At 38.1% G+C, this 20,005-nt stretch overlaps 1 protein-coding gene across 1 annotated transcript in view; it reads right to left on the bottom strand.

The window, feature by feature from the left end:
• The window catches only part of DNAH8 (dynein axonemal heavy chain 8), a 328,140-nt gene that overhangs the window by 210,032 nt on the left and 98,103 nt on the right, over positions 1-20,005 (bottom strand). Inside the window, exons 27-33 of the mRNA XM_082637824.1 lie at positions 18,575-18,771; positions 17,482-17,608; positions 16,412-16,647; positions 14,113-14,217; positions 9,263-9,376; positions 6,520-6,582; positions 2,991-3,091 (exon numbers count right to left, since the gene is read on the bottom strand). Of these exons, the coding sequence (XP_082493950.1) occupies positions 2,991-3,091; positions 6,520-6,582; positions 9,263-9,376; positions 14,113-14,217; positions 16,412-16,647; positions 17,482-17,608; positions 18,575-18,771 (943 nt within the window). The remainder of the gene's footprint in view (positions 1-2,990; positions 3,092-6,519; positions 6,583-9,262; positions 9,377-14,112; positions 14,218-16,411; positions 16,648-17,481; positions 17,609-18,574; positions 18,772-20,005) is intronic.

The following is a 20,005-nucleotide window of genomic DNA, read 5'->3' as shown; positions in this document are numbered from 1 at the left end:
AACAAATGGTTTGATTATTACAACCATACCAATCATTGCAAATAATCTGACCAAACTTTGTTAACGTGATCAAAGCTAAGGCTAAGGTTTTATTTGACTTTTTTCTTTCAAATGCAAGCTAGATTTTTATGATTATGTCTGCCTTTTAAGTCTGACCTTAAACATCACTTTCGTATCAAAAGCTTTCCCTCATGTGCCCAGATGGAGTTATATCCAAAACAAGAATAAAAGGAGGGATTCTGGGTCCAAGTAAAGGAAAATTTCTTCAGTGTGTAAAACACCAAAAATTGACCACTCAACAGAGTTTGTGGATTCTCCCAGGAATTCCTCAACCCTTAGCATACCATGAGGGCCCACTGAATCCAATTTTAGTTTTTTTATTTTATTTCTTGAGTAGTTCTAATTTTTTGTAAGGATTGAGAGTTACATTTATTATTTATTATAGATAATCAGCAACCAAAGATAAATTTGCTTATGTTTTTGATGGAGTAAAACTCATTCTATCTTGTGTTGACCTAAAACAAATAGACTGCCAGTTATTTCTCCAGAAAAAGGTTTTTACTCAGGATCAGTAGAAAATTGCAATTCTGGGTCTGCAACCATGGTGAGCCATGTGCAAGTCCCCAAATGGCAAGGGAAGGAGAATTCTTTTATAGAGGGGAATAGGAAGTTGGAGGGCTAGAGTAAACAGAGTCCATGGGTTTTCATTGGCTGAGTTGTTGCCAGGAGAGAAGAGGAGTCTTTCCTCTTGTTGGGCTCTGCTAATGTTGCAGAGCATGAAAGCTACCCCTTCTTGTCTCCTGACTCTATTTAATTGAGGTTTCTGTCTATTAATTTTTTACTTTTGCAATTACCAAGGTGCACAGGACCTTTTTATAAATCTAAGATACATTCTGGAATCTTAAGATACTTTTTTTTCAGTTCTTGTTTCATTTTTCTAATTCATCATCCTAGAAATTATTTCATTATTAATCACAGATTATTCCCAATTAAACTAAAAATGACTAAAATAATAAGAAAAATAAATGATGAAATCTCTTATAAAGAGATGATGCAACAGTGAAAAAATAATCACTACTGCATCGTCCTTCAAATTTCTTATTGTGTTGCTAAAATGTTGCATCATCCTTCAAGAAAGTATAAAAAAGAACTCTGGAGACACCATTTCTGTAGTCTTTTGATTTTTGTTTATTTAGCTTTCACTTAATACAGTTAAGAATTCAGTACTTTTCATTTTCAACCTAAAACAGCAAAAGAATAAAATTGGCAAAGGAAGGTGCTTCCCAAGTATTAAACAGAAGAGAGACAGAAAGCAATGCTCTAGACTCTGATTTTGATAGTGAAACTGATTGTGTAAGTGAAATCTCAGACTTTTGTGTCTTTAGATGATAACCTAGATGGATTTTTTTTAATTCAATAATGTATGAGTGAAAGATATATTTCAATAGGGGCAAGGGCTGTATCACGCAGTATTTTGCAATAAGAACCTAGAGCATCCCATTTTGTGAAAAAGATAAGTGACAGTGTTCTTTCATTATTTATATGTTTACGTAAATTTTATTTGATATATTCCACAAGAAGAAAAATGTTGAAAGGAGATATGTATTCAAAGGAAATAGATGATGCAGAAATGAAAAAGTTAATTGATCATTCAAATTTAAAAATAAAGATTTTTGTATTTATAGTGCAAAAAAGATGGTGAACAAAATTATGACTGTATGAGTTTTCAACAGTTTTGAGTTTTAACAATGCAAGTGCAAGAAAAAACATAAGTAATGAGAAGCTAGAAGTTATTGAAGATGGGTTTGAAACCTGGAATCACTATTTACAGGATGGATATGCTCCAGGTTCATGCATGACAGCTAATGAGCTGCATTCAAAAGTTGGTCTCCATTTCACATACATACATCTTTAAACCAGGACATTATGGAGTAAAAGTTTGGCTTTTCTCTGCTTAAATTCTTATTAAGTTTTCTAATAAAACTGCTTTTCACCATTCCTTTATTCTTACTTCTGAAAAGTATTCATAATTACTTAAAAACATAAAAAATTAGAAGGGTCCATTGGTCCAGAAGGTAAATGAGAATGATTAGTTTTCCTAGAATACTGCAGGTCAAAATAAAACACTGATTCTCAGACTGAGTGTGCAAAAGAATTAACTAGAGAGTTTATAAAAATGCAGAATTTCTAGGACCCCATCCCAGAGATTCTGATTTAATGTCAGGGGAAAGGACCAGACATCGGCAATTCTAACACAATTAGTAATTGAGTTAAGCTTAGCAAATGCCTATTTTTAGAAAAAAAAATACAAACCATCTTCCCTAAATGGCTGAGGAATTCATTTATCTTCAGACAATTTTAGGTACTTTGTGTCATGACATTTTCACGCTGGGACTTTGAAACAAGTCAACATAAAGTTCTAAAGCCAAGATCCTAATAAGCTAATACCACTGTTTTAATTTTGCCTTTGAAGAAAGTTATATTTAACATTCTACCAAAATATACTTGGTTAAATCCTGGATCCACTGTTTAAAAGCAACTGTTACTCTTTCAAATCAATTAAGTTCCCTGGCCTTCAATCTCAATGCCTACCCAATGGGGAAAAGCACTTAGCATAAATGCAGTAAGAAGGAAGCAAGAGCCGAGGACGGCTATTCCTCTAAGTAAACAAAAGTTATCTGAAGTTGCAGTGCTTCTGTACAATTATTGACACTATTCAAAATCACGAAAAGAAAAAAAACAAAGCACAGGCTAAATATAGGCTATTAACGCCCAGAATTTTTGCAATGAATTCTCTACTTCCCTAGAACATTTATTTTGTATATGGAGACTGTGCATCCAATGGGTCAGGAATAGCCAGGAATGAGGGGACTATTTAGGAGTTTTCCAAGCCAGACTCTTCTCTGCATGATGAAGGATTTAATGATGACATGATTCTTCTAATGGACAGTTAATTATTTATAATAAACTTGTCCAATTTCTAAACTTACCTAATTTTGTGTAAAACCTCATAGTCAGTCACAGGCAACCCGAAAAGTTGTTCACCAGATGAATATGTAATGAATTTCCTCCACAGATCATCAAAATTGGCCTATAAAAGGTTTTTAAATTATAGTAAGTTGTAATAAATTCAGAGCCCATTAAAGTAGAATTCATTATAATCAGAATAAAAGCTACATTGAAGTTTATTGAATATTATCTATGAAACAAGGATTTGTGAAGCAAATTTATGCTGATACAAAGCTATCAGAGGAAAAGTTAAGCATTTAGGAAAATTAACTTTCAAGCATTCTGAAAGTAATCATTTTATGTAAAATTATTTCCTTAATAAATTAAGTGGTCCCCAGACCTACATTTCAAGTTCCCATAAATACATCTGAAAGTAATGAAACTGCATTTTTAAAATTCTATAATTCAGACTTTTCTATTATTTTAGCCTGGTCATCTCTCCTACACGGTTCAAATGAGTGAAGCATTGGTATAATCCATTCAACCTTGCTTTCTCTACAAGCAAGTCTATAAAATAAAGGATTCCATTTTAATGCCATTTGAAATTACTCTAAATTTAAATCAGCAAAGTTAATGTTCAGGTCTTTTGAACTGGAATTTGAATCTCCTATACTTAGAATGCTAAGTATTAACAGTGTTAAAAGCACAAAAGCAAACAGAAATTATTCACTTGTGACAAGATATGTATGCTCTACATAAATGGTATAACATATCAATAAGGATCCTAAATTCCCAGTCCTGGAAACTATCTGTCATCAGACCTCACAGTGCTCAGATAATGATACAGATCTGACAGATACATTAGCACATCTTACAGGAGCCAAATCAGGAAGGTGTGAAGATGCAGGAGGAGCTCCAACGAATTCTTTGTTCCTAGAGAGGAAGAGCCATTTTGCACTTTTTATGTTCCTTGGTGGTTAGTATGGTGGTTACTCAATAAATGTACTGAATGAAAAGTCCACGGGACTATGTGGACATTAGGAAAGGAGAAACGAAAACTTCAAAGTTAGCATACACTTCAAGGACGACATTTAAAATCTGGGGTTTTCTTTGTGTTTTTTATTTATTTATTTATTTATTTTTGGCTGCATTGGGTCTTCGTTGCTGCATGTGGGTTTTCTCTAGTTGCAGTGAGCAGGGGTTACTCTTCGTTGTGGTGCACAGGCTTCTCATTGCGGTGGTTTCTCTTGTTGCAGAGCATAGGTTCTAGTCGCACGGACTTCAGTAGTTGTGGCACGCGGGCTCAGTAGTCATGGCGCACGGGCTTAGTTGCTCCGCGGCATGTGGGATCTTCCCGGACCAGGACTTGAACCCATGTCCCCCACACTGGCAGGCAGATTCCTAACCACTGTGCTACCAGGGAAGTCCCTAAAATCTTGTTAATGTGATGAAGACTCCTGATGAATGCCAATCCCTCACCCCTTTTTCCACTCAGGTCCGAAATAATATTAAAAGCACCAGCCAAACAGGAAACAAAATGTCAACTTTGTCAGCAGCCAAGTACCCAGTAACTCCCCAAATCAGAGTAAAGTTGCATCAGAAAACACCACTGGGACCTGAGATGAGGCTCCTGCTTCTTCCCCAGATTTAGATCTTGGGTACCTGCTTTGGAGGGGGGAGGGAGAACACCTGTTTTTGAGAAGCGTTAGGTCTGCAAATCTGACCCTCAGCCATATATCCAGCCAGATGCTCAGCAAACAGGCTGCTCAGCTTACAAGCCCAGGCACAGGCAGAAAGAAGGTACAAGGAGGCAAAAGATGAGCCCTACATTGCCTTTTCAATGAAGTGAACTCACCCCTAGTAAAAGGGTGGCTCATTAAAGTCCCAGTTGTTGACTGACACATTGATAACTCCCAAGGGAAAGACAAGGAAGGGGGCTGGCTATCTTCATAATATACCCAGGCTCCAACCACTTTTCATCAACTCCAACGTCACCACTCTGGTCCAAGTTACTATCACCCCTCCCCTGGAATATTGCAATAGCCTTCTAATTAGCCTCCCTGCTTTTAGCCTTGACTTCCAATAATCTATTCTCAACGCAGTAGACAGGCTGGCCCATGAAAACATAAGATCATGTCACTCATCTCACTCAGAGTCAAAGCCAGTGCCCCTCAGGGGCTGGCAAGGCTTCTAACAGTCTGTCCTCTCCTTAGCTCTCTGGACTTATTGCTACAACTATCTCCTTGCTCATTCTGTTCCAGCCGTACTAATCTCCTGTTGCTTCTCTTACATGCTCTTACTCAAGGCTTTTGTACTGTTCTCCTGCCTGGAAAGCTGCTCCTCCAGATAATCTGCCTGGCTCATTCTCTCACTTCCCCAGGTCTCTACTCAAATGTCACCTCTCAAGGAGGCCTTCCCTGGAGACCCTATTTTAAATTTCACCTCCACTTTACATACACACAGCCTAGCACTTTATGCCCCTTCCCTGCCTTTTTCTTCGCTTGGCACTTAGCACCATCCAACATTACTACCTATTGCTTTTATTGCTGAGAGGTTCCTCTTGGCTTAGCAGGCAGCCACCACATCAGCCTTAGTCCTGGCTCCTCCAGAGAGGAAGGCCTCTCCCTGGGACCCTGGCTCCAAATCTGAGGACTTCAGGTAGTAAAGGATCAGAGTTTCCTCCGGGGTCCAGCATAAAGAGCTGGCAAGGGTGATGGGAGGAGCTGGTTTTAGTCCAAGAGTGACGGCCATAGTTCTGGAGAACCCCAATAATAACATGGGACTAGGCTTTTTATCTGAGGAGAACATATTTAGGTGAAAGGCTTATGGCTGCTGCATCCCACGAAAACCCTTGCCGGCACAAGGGTTATCTTACAGAAATCTACTGGGCCAGACCTACCCTCCTGCAATCAGGCAGCAGAGACATTGGGCTCAAGACAGATGATCCTGTCTACTTTGCATAAGTTTATTTCACTAGGGACCAGTTGCAATTCCCGCTTGCTCCAATGATCCTGAAGAAACACTTTTCTTATCAGGGTATGGCTTTTCTATTTTAAAACACTCAAATCAAGGGAAATACTTGAAACTTAGATGTCATATGAAAAATTCCAGTTGGTTATGATGGAAAAAGCCTGAACTACCCCTACCTATCTCAGGAGAACCTGCAATTTAAGAGGTTCCATCCAAACTGATTGAACCTTTCTGGCAAAAGCGTGCATGGAACCAACCTGAACCATCCATGGAACCTACATATAAAGCAACAAAAACAAGATTACTGACTACTCCATTTATTTGGTTTGGGGTGAAAAACCCAATCATCAAGTGATATGAAGTAACCTCCAACATAGATAAAGGAATATTTAGAAATATCTACCCAGTATGTGGCAAAACTAAAGCATAAATTACAGAAAGCCTTCATATGGCTAGATTTGCTGCAAAACTTGGGTATTCCTAGTAAAGAAAACACTGGTTTTTGGACAACAGCTCTATATTTCCTGGTGGGATGACCATGGAAGCCACCTAAGTATAAATGTAGGGAATGTAAATGTAACCAAAAAAATGTAGTTTTACCTGAAATATCTGTAACCTGTTGCTAGCTTCTTGGGGTGGTATATTTGGAACCATGGGTCCTTCCTGTAATGAATAATATAATCTGCATTTTAATTCCTAATCACATGTATTTATCTATTTATTAGGTTTATCTATTATTTCCTTTTAAACAAATAAACATGATTTTTAATTTATATGATCTAATTTTGTCCTGTACTTGAAGTTTTCATTTATTTTTTGCAACAGTTTTATTGAGATATAATTCACATATTATACAATCAACTCATTTAAAATGTACAATTCAACGGTTTTTATTATATTCACAGACTATGATAACACTCAATTTTAGTATATTTGCATCACTGTAACTTCCATTCATTTTTTAAAGGACCTTGACACAGCTAATAAAAAATGTGATTAAATTACATCCTATATGAAGTTCGTAACACAAGAGCTCTGTTTCATTTCACTTATGATTATAAATGATGATGCTGTGGTTGTGCATTAGAATAACTGAGATAAGGCTCTGAGAACAACCTTCTTTCACGAATAGTCCAGCCCAATATGGAAACAGAGACACACATAAGGTTGAATACTTGCAAGAAGCAGAAGGCGGTCTCTGGTGGCCATGAGCCAGAAATCAGTTGCAAAAAAGATCCCAAATGGTCTGTACAATCATGAATATTATGGATATGCTAAATAATATGCAAGACTGCCAGTGTAATAGAATAATAGAGCAATAAAATGTTGACTAATCAAACCTAAAAGAGATGTTTAGTACATGTTAAAAAAAAGTGTTATATAAAAGTATGAAATTAGAACACTCCCTAACACCATACACAAAAATAAACTCAAAATGAATTAAAGACTTAATGTAAGGCAAGACACTATTGAACTCTTAGAGGAAAACATAGGCAGAACACTCTATGACATAAATCACAGCAAGATCCTTTTTGACCCACCTCCTAGAGAAATGGAAATAAAGACAAAAATAAACACATGGGACCTAATGAAACTTCAAAGCTTTTGCACAGCAAAGGAAACCATAAACAAGACCAAAAGACAACCCTCAGAATGGGAGAAAATATTTGCTAATGAAGCAACTGACAAAGGATTAATCTCCAAAATTTACAAGCAGCTCATGCAGCTCAATAACAAAAAAACAAACAACCCAATCCAAAAATGGGCAGAAGACCTAAATAGACATTTCTCCAAAGAAGATATACAGATTGCCAACAAACACATGAAAGGATGCTCAACATCATTAATCATTAGAGAAATGCAAATCAAAAGTACAATGAGATATCATCTCACACCAGTCAGAATGGCCATCATCAAAAAATCTACAAACAATAAATGCTGGAGAGGGTGTGGAGAAAAGGGAACACTCTTGCACTGTTGGTGGGAATGTAAATTGATACAGCCACTATGGAGAGCAGTATGGAGGTTCCTTACAAAACTAAAAATAGAATTACCATATGACCCAGCAATCCCACTACTGGGCATATACCCTGAGAAAAACATAATTCAAAAAGAGTCATGTACCAAAATGTTAATTGCAGCTCTATTTACAATAGCCAGGACATGGAAACAACCTAAGTGTCCACCATCGGATGAATGGATAAAGAAGATGTGGCACATATATACAATGGAATATTACCCAGCCATAAAAAGAAACGAAATTAAGTTATTTGTAGTGAGGTGGATGGAACTAGAGTCTGTCATACAGAGTGAAGTAAGTCAGAAAGAGAAAAACAAATACTGTATGCTAACACATATATATGGAATCTAAGAAAAAAAAAGAAAAAGGTCATGAGGAACCTACGGGTAAGGTGGGAATAATGACACAGACCTACTAGAGAATGGACTTGAGGATATGGGGAGGGGGAAGGGTAAGCTGTGACAAAGTGAGAGAGTGGCATGGACATATATACACTACCAAATGTAAAATAGATAGCTAGTGGGAAGCAGCCCCATAGCACAGGGAGATCAGCTCGGTGGTTTGTGACCACCTAGAGGGGTGGGATAGGAAGGGTGGGAGGGAGGGAGATGCAAGAGGGAAGAGATGTGGGAACATATGTATACATATAACAGATTCACTTTGTTATAAAGCAGAAACTAACACACCACTGTAAAGCAATTACACTCCAATAAAGATGTTAAAAAAAAAGAATGTTATAAATGTAGCGCGAGGGGCTTAAATTATCTTATGATTTCAGATCTATTGTGACCACTAAAACAAAGTAGAATATTTTAGGGGACTACATCCAACTTCTGAGTTTAACTTCAAAGAGGTCGACCATTAATCAGTCATTATACCAGGTTGAATAGTCTGTGGGACTGACCAAGGATGACATTTATTATTTATGTTCAGGAACCCTTTTGGTTCTCTAAGAGTTAGTGGGGAAAAAATCAGTTGCATAACCCTGGCATTAGGGCATTTATAGTTTCTTACAGCCTTCCAACAACTGTATTACATTTTTAATTATGAGTATTCTGGTCTTGAGAAAGGACAAAAGCAGACTTTGTTCCTTCCACAATTTCCAAAGTTGTTGCTCCTTTTAGCAGTTAAATCTTCTCTCTTTCTACATGAAACATGCTTAAAGGACGAGCTATCCCCCCTTTTTAATAGCTGCAAATATGCAAAGATAGCCTCTTACATACAATGTACAAATCACAGTGTATTTCTCAGGGTTCATTACTTTCATCTCATATAAACATACCACCAAACATCTTAACACACAGCATGCAACACTTAAATTACCATCTCATATGCTTCTGCAAAATTCATTACATCCTCACGAAAAACTTCCACGGATTCAAGTAGACTACTTTTAAACTTTGGCTGCATTTGAACTAGTTCATCTTGTACAGCAACCTGGAATAAAAAAGAATATTCAATGTGAGTGCAAGTAATGTATTTAAATGAAAACTACAATTTTACTCCAGCAAGTTTGTTATCTCACAGATGTACTGTATGAACAAGGATGTCTCTGCAACGTTATTTGTTAAAAAAAAAAGAAAAACACAGAAAGAAACAATCCAAATGCACCATCAAGAGACTCAGATCATTCTAGTTCATGACCCAAGAGGCAAAGCTATCTAACTGCAGTTAGGAAAACATTTTCTGGCTGACCCAGTTCAGGCCAAGGAAACAGTTACTACTGTGGGCCCAGTCTGAGTCACATGCTGTCTCTGGGACCAGGCCACAGTCTGGGATTAACAATTTCTAGTAGGTTCACATAGTTCCAGTAATTGGAGCAGTTCCCTCTAAGAAAATGATATTACTCTAGCATATGTCTTCCACAATGGTCTTCAAAGCTTCTGCTTAATCCTGCAATCGTAATAGTTAGCACTTAATTCATGTTTTCTCTCTGCCAGGCTCTTTACATATGTTAACTCATTTAATGCTCACAACCATCCTGCATGGTAAATACTAATATTATACCCATTTTACAAGTGAGAAAACCAAGGCCCACAGAGACTAACTTCCTCAACGTCCTAGCACCAGTATGAGACAAGGTCAAGATTCAGAACCTGGCAGTGTGGTTCCAGGGCTCTTGCTCTTACCTGCTCTCAACAATAGCATTTTTCTGGGTTGGAACGTATACTGCTTTAAGCTTAATGGTGACTGTAGTAAAGACTGGGTCAGTAGGTTTAACACTAACAGAGAGATGGCAGAAAAACCCAAGTGAATCTGTTAAATTGAACAATAATAGAAAACTGGGCTTCACTAAATCTCAGCAGAGGGCTCCCCATTTCCTTCCTAAGACTCACTGTGTAGACTAACCAGCAAGCGCTTTTCAAAATAAGTGATTAGTCAATATTGAACTTAAATAGAAATAAGTATTGAAAAAGTATTTTATGTACATCATCTCAAGCCTCATAACTGCATTTTTAAAAGCTTCTAAAATATTCCTGAAGGACCACATGAAGAAACTGAGAAACAAAGGTTATTAACTTGAATAAGATCACCCAACTGGCTGGTGGCAGAGCCAGAATCACAAGTCATGACCCCAGATTCAGCTCTGTGTCCTTGCTACTGTGCCTTGCTTCAATCTCAGTGACAAATCTTTCCATAAACAGGAAATTTTAAGCCAACATTAATTAATTAATATTCAATAAAATTTTTTAGTATAATTAAAGAATCTGGACCCTCCCTTGGGGTTCACTTTTAATGGCTAAATATTTACCAACTTCAAAAATGCTTAGAGAGAGATTTATAGCTATAAACGCCAACATTAAAAGAAAAAAGACCTCAAATCAGTAACCTAACCATCCACCTTAACAAACTAGACAAAGAAGAACAAACTAAATCCAAAGTAAGCAAAAGGAAGAAAATAATTTTAAAAGAGCACAAATAAATGATATAGAGAATAAGAAAACAATAGAGAAAATCAACAAACTAAAAGTTTCTTCCTTGAAAAGAGCAACAGAAGTGACAAAACTTTACCTAGTCTAACCTAGAATAAAGGAGAAAGGACTCAAATTACTAAAATTAGGAAAGAAAGAAGGGACATTACTACTTACTTTACAGAAATAAAAAGGATTATAAAGACACAATCAACAGAGTAAACAGGCACCCTATAGAATGGGAGAAAATATTTGCTAATCATATGTCTGATAAGAAGTTAATGTCCAGAATATATAAAGAACTTCCACCACCCAACAACAACAAAAAACAAACAACCCAACTTAAAACTAGGCAAGAGGGCTTCCCTGGTGGCACAGTGGTTGGGAGTCTGCCTGCCGATGCGGGGGACACGGGTTCGTGCCCTGGTCCGGGGGGATCCCACGTGCCGTGGAGCAGCTGGGCCCGTGAGCCATGGCCACTGGGCCTGCGTGTCCAGAGCCTGTGCTCCACAGCAGGAGAGGCCACAGCAGTGAGAGGTCCGCGTACCGCAAAAAAAAAAAAAAAAAAAAAAAAAAAAAACCAGGCAAGATATACAAATGGCCAAAACAAGCATATGAAAAGATGCTCAACATCACTTTTCATTAGGGAAATGCAAATCAAAATCACGATGAGATACCACCTCACCCATTAGGATGCGTACTATCAAGGACACAGAAAATAACAAGTGTTGGTGAGCATGTGGAGAAATTGGAACCCTTGTGCACTGTTGCTGGGAATGTAAAGTGGTGCAGCTGCTATGGAACACAGTACGGCAGTTCTAAAAAATTGAAAATATAATTACTATATGATCCATCAATTCTATTCCTGGGTGTATCCAAAAGAACTGAAAGCAGGTCTCAAAGAGATATCTGTACACCCATGTCCATAGTAGCATTATTCACAACAGCCAAAAGGTGGGAGAAACACAAGTGCCCATTGATGGATGAATGAATAAACAAAATGTGGTATATGCTGCATATGAGGGAATATTATTCAGCATTGTAAAGGAAGGAAATTCTGACATATGCTACAACATGGATGAATCTTGAGGACATTATGCTAACTGAAATAAGTCAGTTACATAAAGAAAAATATTGTATGATTTCACTTATATGAGGAAACTGAAGTAGTCAAATTTATAAAGACAAAGTAGAATGGTAGTTTCCAGGAACTGAGGAAAGGGTGAAATGGGGAATTGTTGTTTAATGGGTAGTTTCAGTTTTGCAATATGAAAAAGTTCTGGAGATTGGATGCACAACAATGTGAACACACTTAACACTACTGAACTCCACACTTAAAAATGATTAAGATGGTAAATTTTAGGTTATGTGTATTTTACCACAATTTTTTTAACCTTAGTACAAAGCTACTATAATCAAGACTGGCATAGGGGTAGACATATGGATCAACAGAATAGAATTGAGAGTCCAGAAATAAACCCTTACATTTATGGTTAATTGATTTTCTCCAGGGTGCCAAGACAATTCAATGGTGAAAGGATAGTCTTTACAACAAACGGCACTGAGACAAGAGGATATCCACATGCTTTTACATGACGTTGGACCCCTAACTCACACCATATACAAAAATTAACTCAAAATGTATCAAAGACCTAAATGTAAGGGTAAAATTATAAAACTCTCATAAGAAAACACAGTAGTGACTCTTCATGACCCTGGATTAGGCAATGGTTTCCTACATACAATACCAAAACACAAGCAATGAAAGAAAAAATAGACAAATTGGACTTTATCAAAATTTAAAATTTTTGTACTTCAAAGGACACCATCAAGAAAGTGAAAAAACCTGGGCCTCCCTGGTGGCGCAGTGGTTGAGAGTCCGCCTGCCGATGCAGGGGATACGGGTTCGTGCCCCGGTCTGGGAGGATCCCATGTGCCGCGGAGCGGCTGGGCCCGTGAGCCATGGCCGCTGGGCCTGCGCATCCGGAGCCTGTGCTCCGCAACGGGAGAGGCCACGGCAGTGAGAGGCCCGCATACCGCAAAAAAAAAAAAAAAAAAAAGAAAGTGAAAAAACCCAACAAATGAGAGAAAATGTTTGCAAATCCTTTGATTAAGGGACTTACATCCAGAATATATAAAGAACTCTTACAACTTAAAGAGACAACCCAACTTAAAAAACAAGGAAAGGATTTAACTTTACCTTTCTTCAAACAAGATATACAAATGGCCTGTAAGTACATGTAAAGGTGCTAAGAATTATTAGACATTAGGAAAATGAAGTACTGGTACATGAGACAATATGGATAAACCTTGACAACATTACTGTAAGTGAAAGAAGCCAGTCACAAAAGACTACATACTATATGATTCTATCTATATTAAGTGTCCAGAAAAGGCAAATCCATAGAGACAAAAAAGTAGTGGTTGCCAGGGGCTGGGGTAAGGAGGAAAATGAGGAGTGATTACTAATCGGTATGGGGTTGCTTTTGGGGTGAAGAAAATATTCTAAAATTAGATAATGATGGTTGTCATGCAACTGTGCATATATTAACAATCACAGAATTGTATACTTTGAAATGGTAAATGCTATAGTACGTGGATTATATCTCAATAAAGATTTTAAGATAATATATATTGAGCTTTTTAAAGGTTTGAAATATATTTTTTTTCTGGAGATAGTGACTTAATAAAAAAGCAAGGGGCTTCCCTGGTGACACAGTGGTTGAGAGTCCGCCTGCCTATGCAGGGGATGTGGGTTCGTGCCTCAGTCCGGGAGGATCCCACATGCCGCAGAGCGGCTGGGCCCATGAGCCATGGCCACTGAGCCTGCGTGTCCGGTGCCTGTGCTCTGCAAGGGGAGAGGCCACAACAGTGAGGGGCCCGCGTACCGCAAAAAAAAAAAAAAAAAAAAAAGTAAGAATTGGGACTTCCCTGGTGGTCCAGTGGTAAAGAACTGCCTTCCAATGCAGGGGACACGGGTTCGATCCCTGGTCAGGGAACTAAGGTCCCACATGCTGCGGGGCAACCAAGCCCACGCACCACAACTACTCAGCTCGCCCGCCTCAGCGAGAGAGCCTGCATGCCGCAAACTACAGAGCTCACGTGCTCTGGAGCCCACACGCCACAACTAGAGAAGAGAAAACCCGCACGTACGCCACAACTAGAGAGAAGCCCATGTGCCACAGTAAAGAGCCAGTGTACCGTAACTAAGACCCAACACAGCAATAAAAAAAAAAAAGTAAGAATTAAATTTGTACTTACAGCTTTACTCTGCAATTTGTTGAAAGAATATCTCAAGGTATCAACTGCTTCTGATTCTTCTTTGGTTATTTCAACTTCAAATCTGTTTAAAATAGCATAGGCTTCCTGTGGGGTGGGGGTAGAGTTCAGAAACATCACAAGGAATATAATTGCCAAATGACTTAGATGCCTTCTAAAGACACATTCCTATGTCTTCAAAGACTAGAAGAATGGGTCCCAAAATTAAATGTGTATAAAAAGGTCCTTTAGATTATCACTTACATCAGATATTGACTCTAGATCCCAGGCCCTGAAATCTGAATTTAATAAGAACCAAGGTGATTCTGGTGGAGAGTAGGCAAATCGCTTTGAGATACTATCCTAGGAAAAACTCCCTGGAATACTTTTCTGCCTCTCTCCTCCTTGATCTTGTGACAACACCATGCAAAATGTTTTCTCATACTCTATTAAAATATGGGTTGGCTATATAAGGAATGGAATGAAATGACAATGTGGGAGATATTCTGAAGAACAGAAACTAATGAACAAAGAAAACAAAACAAAAACAAATTCATAGATACAGAGAACAGATTGGTGGGTAACTAGAGAGGAAGGAGATTGGAGGACAGTGAAATGGGTGAAGGGGATCAACTGTATGGTGATAGATGGTGACAAGACTTACAGTGGTGATCACTTTACAGTGCATACAAATATTGAATTATAATGTTGTACACCTGAAATCTGTTTAATGTTATATACCAATTTTGCCTAAATTTTTTAAAGTGATGAGTTGGCAATTGGCTTTACCAAAAGAATTTATGCTGAAAAACTGAGCTTCAGCAGTCAGGAAAAAATGATATGATAATTTGTTAAATCTTGAGAAGCGAGTGGTCAGCATTCAAAATACCCAAATACTAAGATTTAAAGGAGTAGTAAAGGTATGAATTTCATTAGCTCCCAAAGTGTATAAACTCTAAATGGGTTCAAGAAAGCAATGCTCAGTCATGAACACTGGGTACCAAAAGGAGGCAGGGGGAGTGCCAATTCCCCAGGTTTGCAGGCAATAAGGGAGAGCATTGTCCACAGAGAATTTAAAAAACAGTAATAAGGGTTTCCCTGGTGGCGCAGTGGTTGAGAGTCTGCCTGTCGATGCCGGGGACACGGGTTTGTGCCCCGGTCCGGGAAGATCCCACATGCCGCGGAGTGGCTGGGCCCATGAGCCATGGCCGCTGAGCCTGCGCGTCCGGAGCCTGTGCTCCGCAATGGGAGAGATCACAACAGTGAGAGGCCCGCGTACCGCAAAAGAAAACTAAATAAAAATAAAAAAACAGTAATAAAATGAACTGAGTCTGATTTTTATTATCACCATGAGCCAGAAATTCTAAATATTAGTCAAAAGTACTTGTGAGAGACAGAATAACAGCCTCCCAATGTTATCCACACCCTCATCTCCAGAATCTGTGAATATGTCACCTTATGTGGCAAAAGGGACTTTGCAGATGTGATTAGTAAAAGAATTTGAGATGGGGAGATTATCCTGTATTAGCCATGTGGGCCCAATGTAATCACAGAGGTCCATTTAAGGGAAAGATGGAGGCAGGAGATTCAGAGTTAAGTGATGTGATGACAGAAGCAGGGGTAGGAGTGATGGCACTGCTGGAAGGGAGCCAGGAGCCAAGGAATGCAGCAGCCTCTAGAAGCTGGACAAAGTAAGGAAAGGATTCTTCCCTAGAGCCCCTGCTGACATGTTGAGTTTAGCCCCGTAAGACCCATTTTCATACTTCTGACCTCTACAACTGTAAAACAATTTGTTTTAAGCCATTAAGTTTACGGTAATTTGTTATAGGAGCAATAGGAACTAAAACAGTACTCTTCCCTAAAAACATCTCTTGTTGATATAAATTCCAACAATTTACTATTGAGCCTAAGTGGACCACTCCCACCATCTGCCCATGGTATGCCGCTGGTCATAAGTGAGACACATAACTGGTTTCTAAGGAAAGCCAAAGATATTTGGGGAACTTGCCTAACATGTCAGGACTGAAGTGAGAAAATACAACCATTCTTTTCTGTAAAATGTAAGTGCCAGCATAACAAAATGAACACTGTCTCGACCAGTACAGCATAATGAATATATTAATATTCCTTCATATATTGTTCACTGTTGACAATTGTCAAAATCCCTCCAAGGACATCAACATCAGAGAGGAAAAATAGGCAGACTGTGCCATAAAATAAATGAAGAAATCAACTTTTTAGTGTTTCTCTATTTTTAAAAAAAAATACCATTTCAAGAAAGAAAAATGCAATCATTTCTTACTTCAATTGGTCCCAAAGTCATGTCCATTTGAATTTCATTATCACGGATACAAGACAAGGCTTCCATTGCAAACCTGACATCATCTAAATCACGAATAGGTCTAGATAAATTTTTCAAATATTCACTGATAAATGCTATCATGTCTGACATTTTCTTTTTGTATTCTTCATTCAAATATCGACAGAGTAGCAACTTCCATGCCTTAGCCTCAATTGATAAGGCCAATTTCATTGGCTCTGGTGAAGACAAGAAAAGGTCAAAATAAAATACAACTGACATTCTGAAACAATTCACTTTATGTGTAATCTGAGGATCTATAACTGCACTGTCCATTTGGTGGCCACTAGCCACACTGAGCACTTAAAATGTAGTTAGTCTGTAGTTTGTCTGAATTAAATGTTCTGTAAGGATTTTGAAGACTTAATTCCTATCCTGGTGGAGTATATTAAGCCATTCATGAGAAGGACACTGAAGTCTACGGAGAAGAATTTTGGAAATTAGTTCTAGCACTATCCAATGTGAACCTTGCTCTGTTTCTGGCCATTCCATTAGAAGCCTTCACTCATTTCCCCAATTTCCTCTAGGTAACCCCTATATGAGACCAGCAGCCTACACTGTTGAGAACACTGTGCTTGTCTAATACAGCTCTCCCCCACTACAGTTAGCAGTAGAGTCAGCTTGGGCTTTTGATTTCAGACATTAAGTGGTTGTCTCATAATCCTCTGATACTCTAATCCCAACTGGACTAACTTCTCAGGAGACCTGAAACTGTTTTGACTCTTATCCCAGGTACACAATCCCCTCCTCACAGTAACCTGTAGTTCCCCCTGTAGTTTTAGTTGTTTGAGTGCCAATTTAGTATCAAGTACATTAAGTCACTTTGGTATAATGTTATATATACATAATATATGATAATATATAATATATATAGCATATATATGAACAATATTGGTGGTCCAGAAATACTTAATATTTATAATATTGTACCAAGGTAGCTTCATAACTGCTTTCTAAATGAAGTAACATTTCATGTGAAAATACAGACACTTTACATAATATTTATAAAATACCTGTATGCAATTCAAGTGCTCCTACAACTATAATAGGCTTCAACTCATTAATCTCCTGCTCAAAAGTAGCGTAGTGTAGAATTTCAGATCTGATTTCAGTCAGAGAGGGGTTGTTAGCCAAAAACTCCTGTAGCAAGGAAAGAATCAACATTTTCTTCAGCTTTCTGACAATGTAAATCTTACGCCTCTAATAGTTGAATTAGAAAACTGCATCTGCTTATATATTTTTCCTCTTGTATGTGCTATCAGGCCAGTGGCTCGGTAGAGAAAGGGATGAACAGTTAGCACTGAAAGAGGAAGCTATGTGAGGGAATTTCACATTTCTGAATGGTTATTCAGAGTTCTAAAGTTTCCTTGAGTCTCCAACCAAATATACAGCTGAGCCTATGTAAGTTGGACACACCCTTGAACACCCGGCCTCTGGGCATGTCTGGAACATAATTAGTACTCAACTGTTTAACCAAATTAAACAAAATCCGCCAGAACCTCATTATTATCAACTGCCCCAGCGTCAATGTGAGAATTATGCAAGACATGATGTGTTAGGTGTGTGGCATTTACAGGTTCTCGGCTTCTGTTCTTGAGTTCTCATCATTATCACTGATGTTTTCTTGGTCCTCCCACAGGAGTTAGAGATAAACAATACAGAGTGAAGTAAGTCAGAAAGAGAAAAACAAATATCGTATGCTAACAGATATATATGGAATGTAAAAAAAAAAATGGTTCTGAAGAACCTAGGGGCAGGACAGGAATAAAGACTCAGACATAGAGAACAGACTTGAGGACACGGGGAGGGGGAAGGGTAAGCTGGGACGAAGTGAGAGAGTGGCATGGACATATATACACTACCAAATGTAAAATAGATAGCTAGTGGGAAGCAGCTGCATAGCACAGGGAGATAAGCTCGGTGCTTTGTGACCACCTAGAGGGGTGGGAGGGAGACGCAAGAGGGAGGGGATATGGGGATATATGTACACATATAGCTGATTCACTTTGTTATACAGCAGAAACTAACACAACATTGTAGTGCAATCATACTCCAATAAAGATGTGAAAAAAAAACCAAACTGCAACACAAGTAGCGGAAACATACCTTCACTTTCACATCTCGGTCCTCTGTCCAGAGCGTTTTGTACTTTTGAAAGTCCTGCAGGGCCTCATGAGCCACCTTTCTGAGAGAATTCACAGAAGAAGAAAGGAGGAGGACCAGCTTGGAAATATCGTTGTGCTCTGCCACACCTGGATAAAAATTCTTCAGCTTCCATGTGGGGATCATTTCTTCAAAAGATTCTGAAAACAGACATTTTTATCCTATAGATAACTCCTATATTCAACTTTAAATACTATCAATTGTAATATTTATAGACTTTTTAAACTTTATTTTCTTAAAGACCCCCCCCATCCCGTTCCAGGTAATTAAGAGCTATTCTCTCGCTAGCTTCACTTATTCTTATTAAACTACTGTGTCAGATTTTGAGGTCTAGGTTTCTTTAAAGTGGGGAATCTGTTATTCAGAGGAGAGAACTGAAAGACACTGATTAACCACTCCCCCCAAAACAAAACGTCCTCCAAGGAAAGATCAGAAGAGTTGAAATTGCTACCCTACAGAACAGGCTCGTGGTTAAAGGAGAGCCACTACGTTTACTACCCAAACGACCTTAAGCCAATTATTTAATCTTCATGGAAATACTTGTGAGGATTAAATGAGACACATATGCTTGTCTTCAGCTCAGCATCTGGTACATAAAGATCACACAACCACCGTTAACCACCACGATAAACATCTCTGGCTGAAACCTAGTCATGTCACAGCCTTGACTGAAACTCCCAAGTATTCTCCATCAAGCAAGACCATACGGATACTTTTGTTTGGCCCAAACAGTTCCTTACTTTTTTAAAGCAGTTGTTAACAATTAAAAAATCATGAGATTTCATGAAAAATTCCAGATTGCCATCTTCTCTTTTAAAATGGTTTAACCTGGTATTCCTGCATGGCAACAGTTAGCTGAAGTATCTATAAATGATACTTACTTGGGGTGGGGTGGAAGAAAAGCGGAGATGTTGATCAAAGGGTACAAACTTTCACTAATATGATGACTAAATTCTGGAAACATAATGTGTAGTATGGTGACTATAGTTAATAATAATGTATACTTGAAATTTGCTAAGAGAGTAGATCTCAAGTGTTCTCACCACACACACAAAAAATGGTTAACTATGGGAGGTGATGAATGTTATTTACTTTGATTGTGGTAACCACTTCACAAAGGTATACATATATCAGAACATCATGCTGTACACCTCAAATATGTATAACTTTTGTCAAAAATAAATAAATAAAAATGTTAATGTGGCAGAACAGCAAAAAAGAATTTGGCTTTCTATACAAGAAAGTATCCAAAAATGTCTATGGAATTTTGGTCAGTGTCATATCACACTAATAATTATTTAAGGGAATAGCTTATATATATTTCATGTACAAAGAACACATGACCCAGATTTTCTAAGCACCATGCTCTAGCAA

This window comes from Mesoplodon mirus, assembly GCF_964341445.2.
Source record: "Mesoplodon mirus genome assembly, chromosome: 12".
Lineage (NCBI taxonomy): Eukaryota > Metazoa > Chordata > Mammalia > Artiodactyla > Ziphiidae > Mesoplodon > Mesoplodon mirus.
The sequence above is the reverse complement of the archived record's forward strand: the minus strand, read 5'-3'. Positions and strand labels throughout refer to the sequence as shown.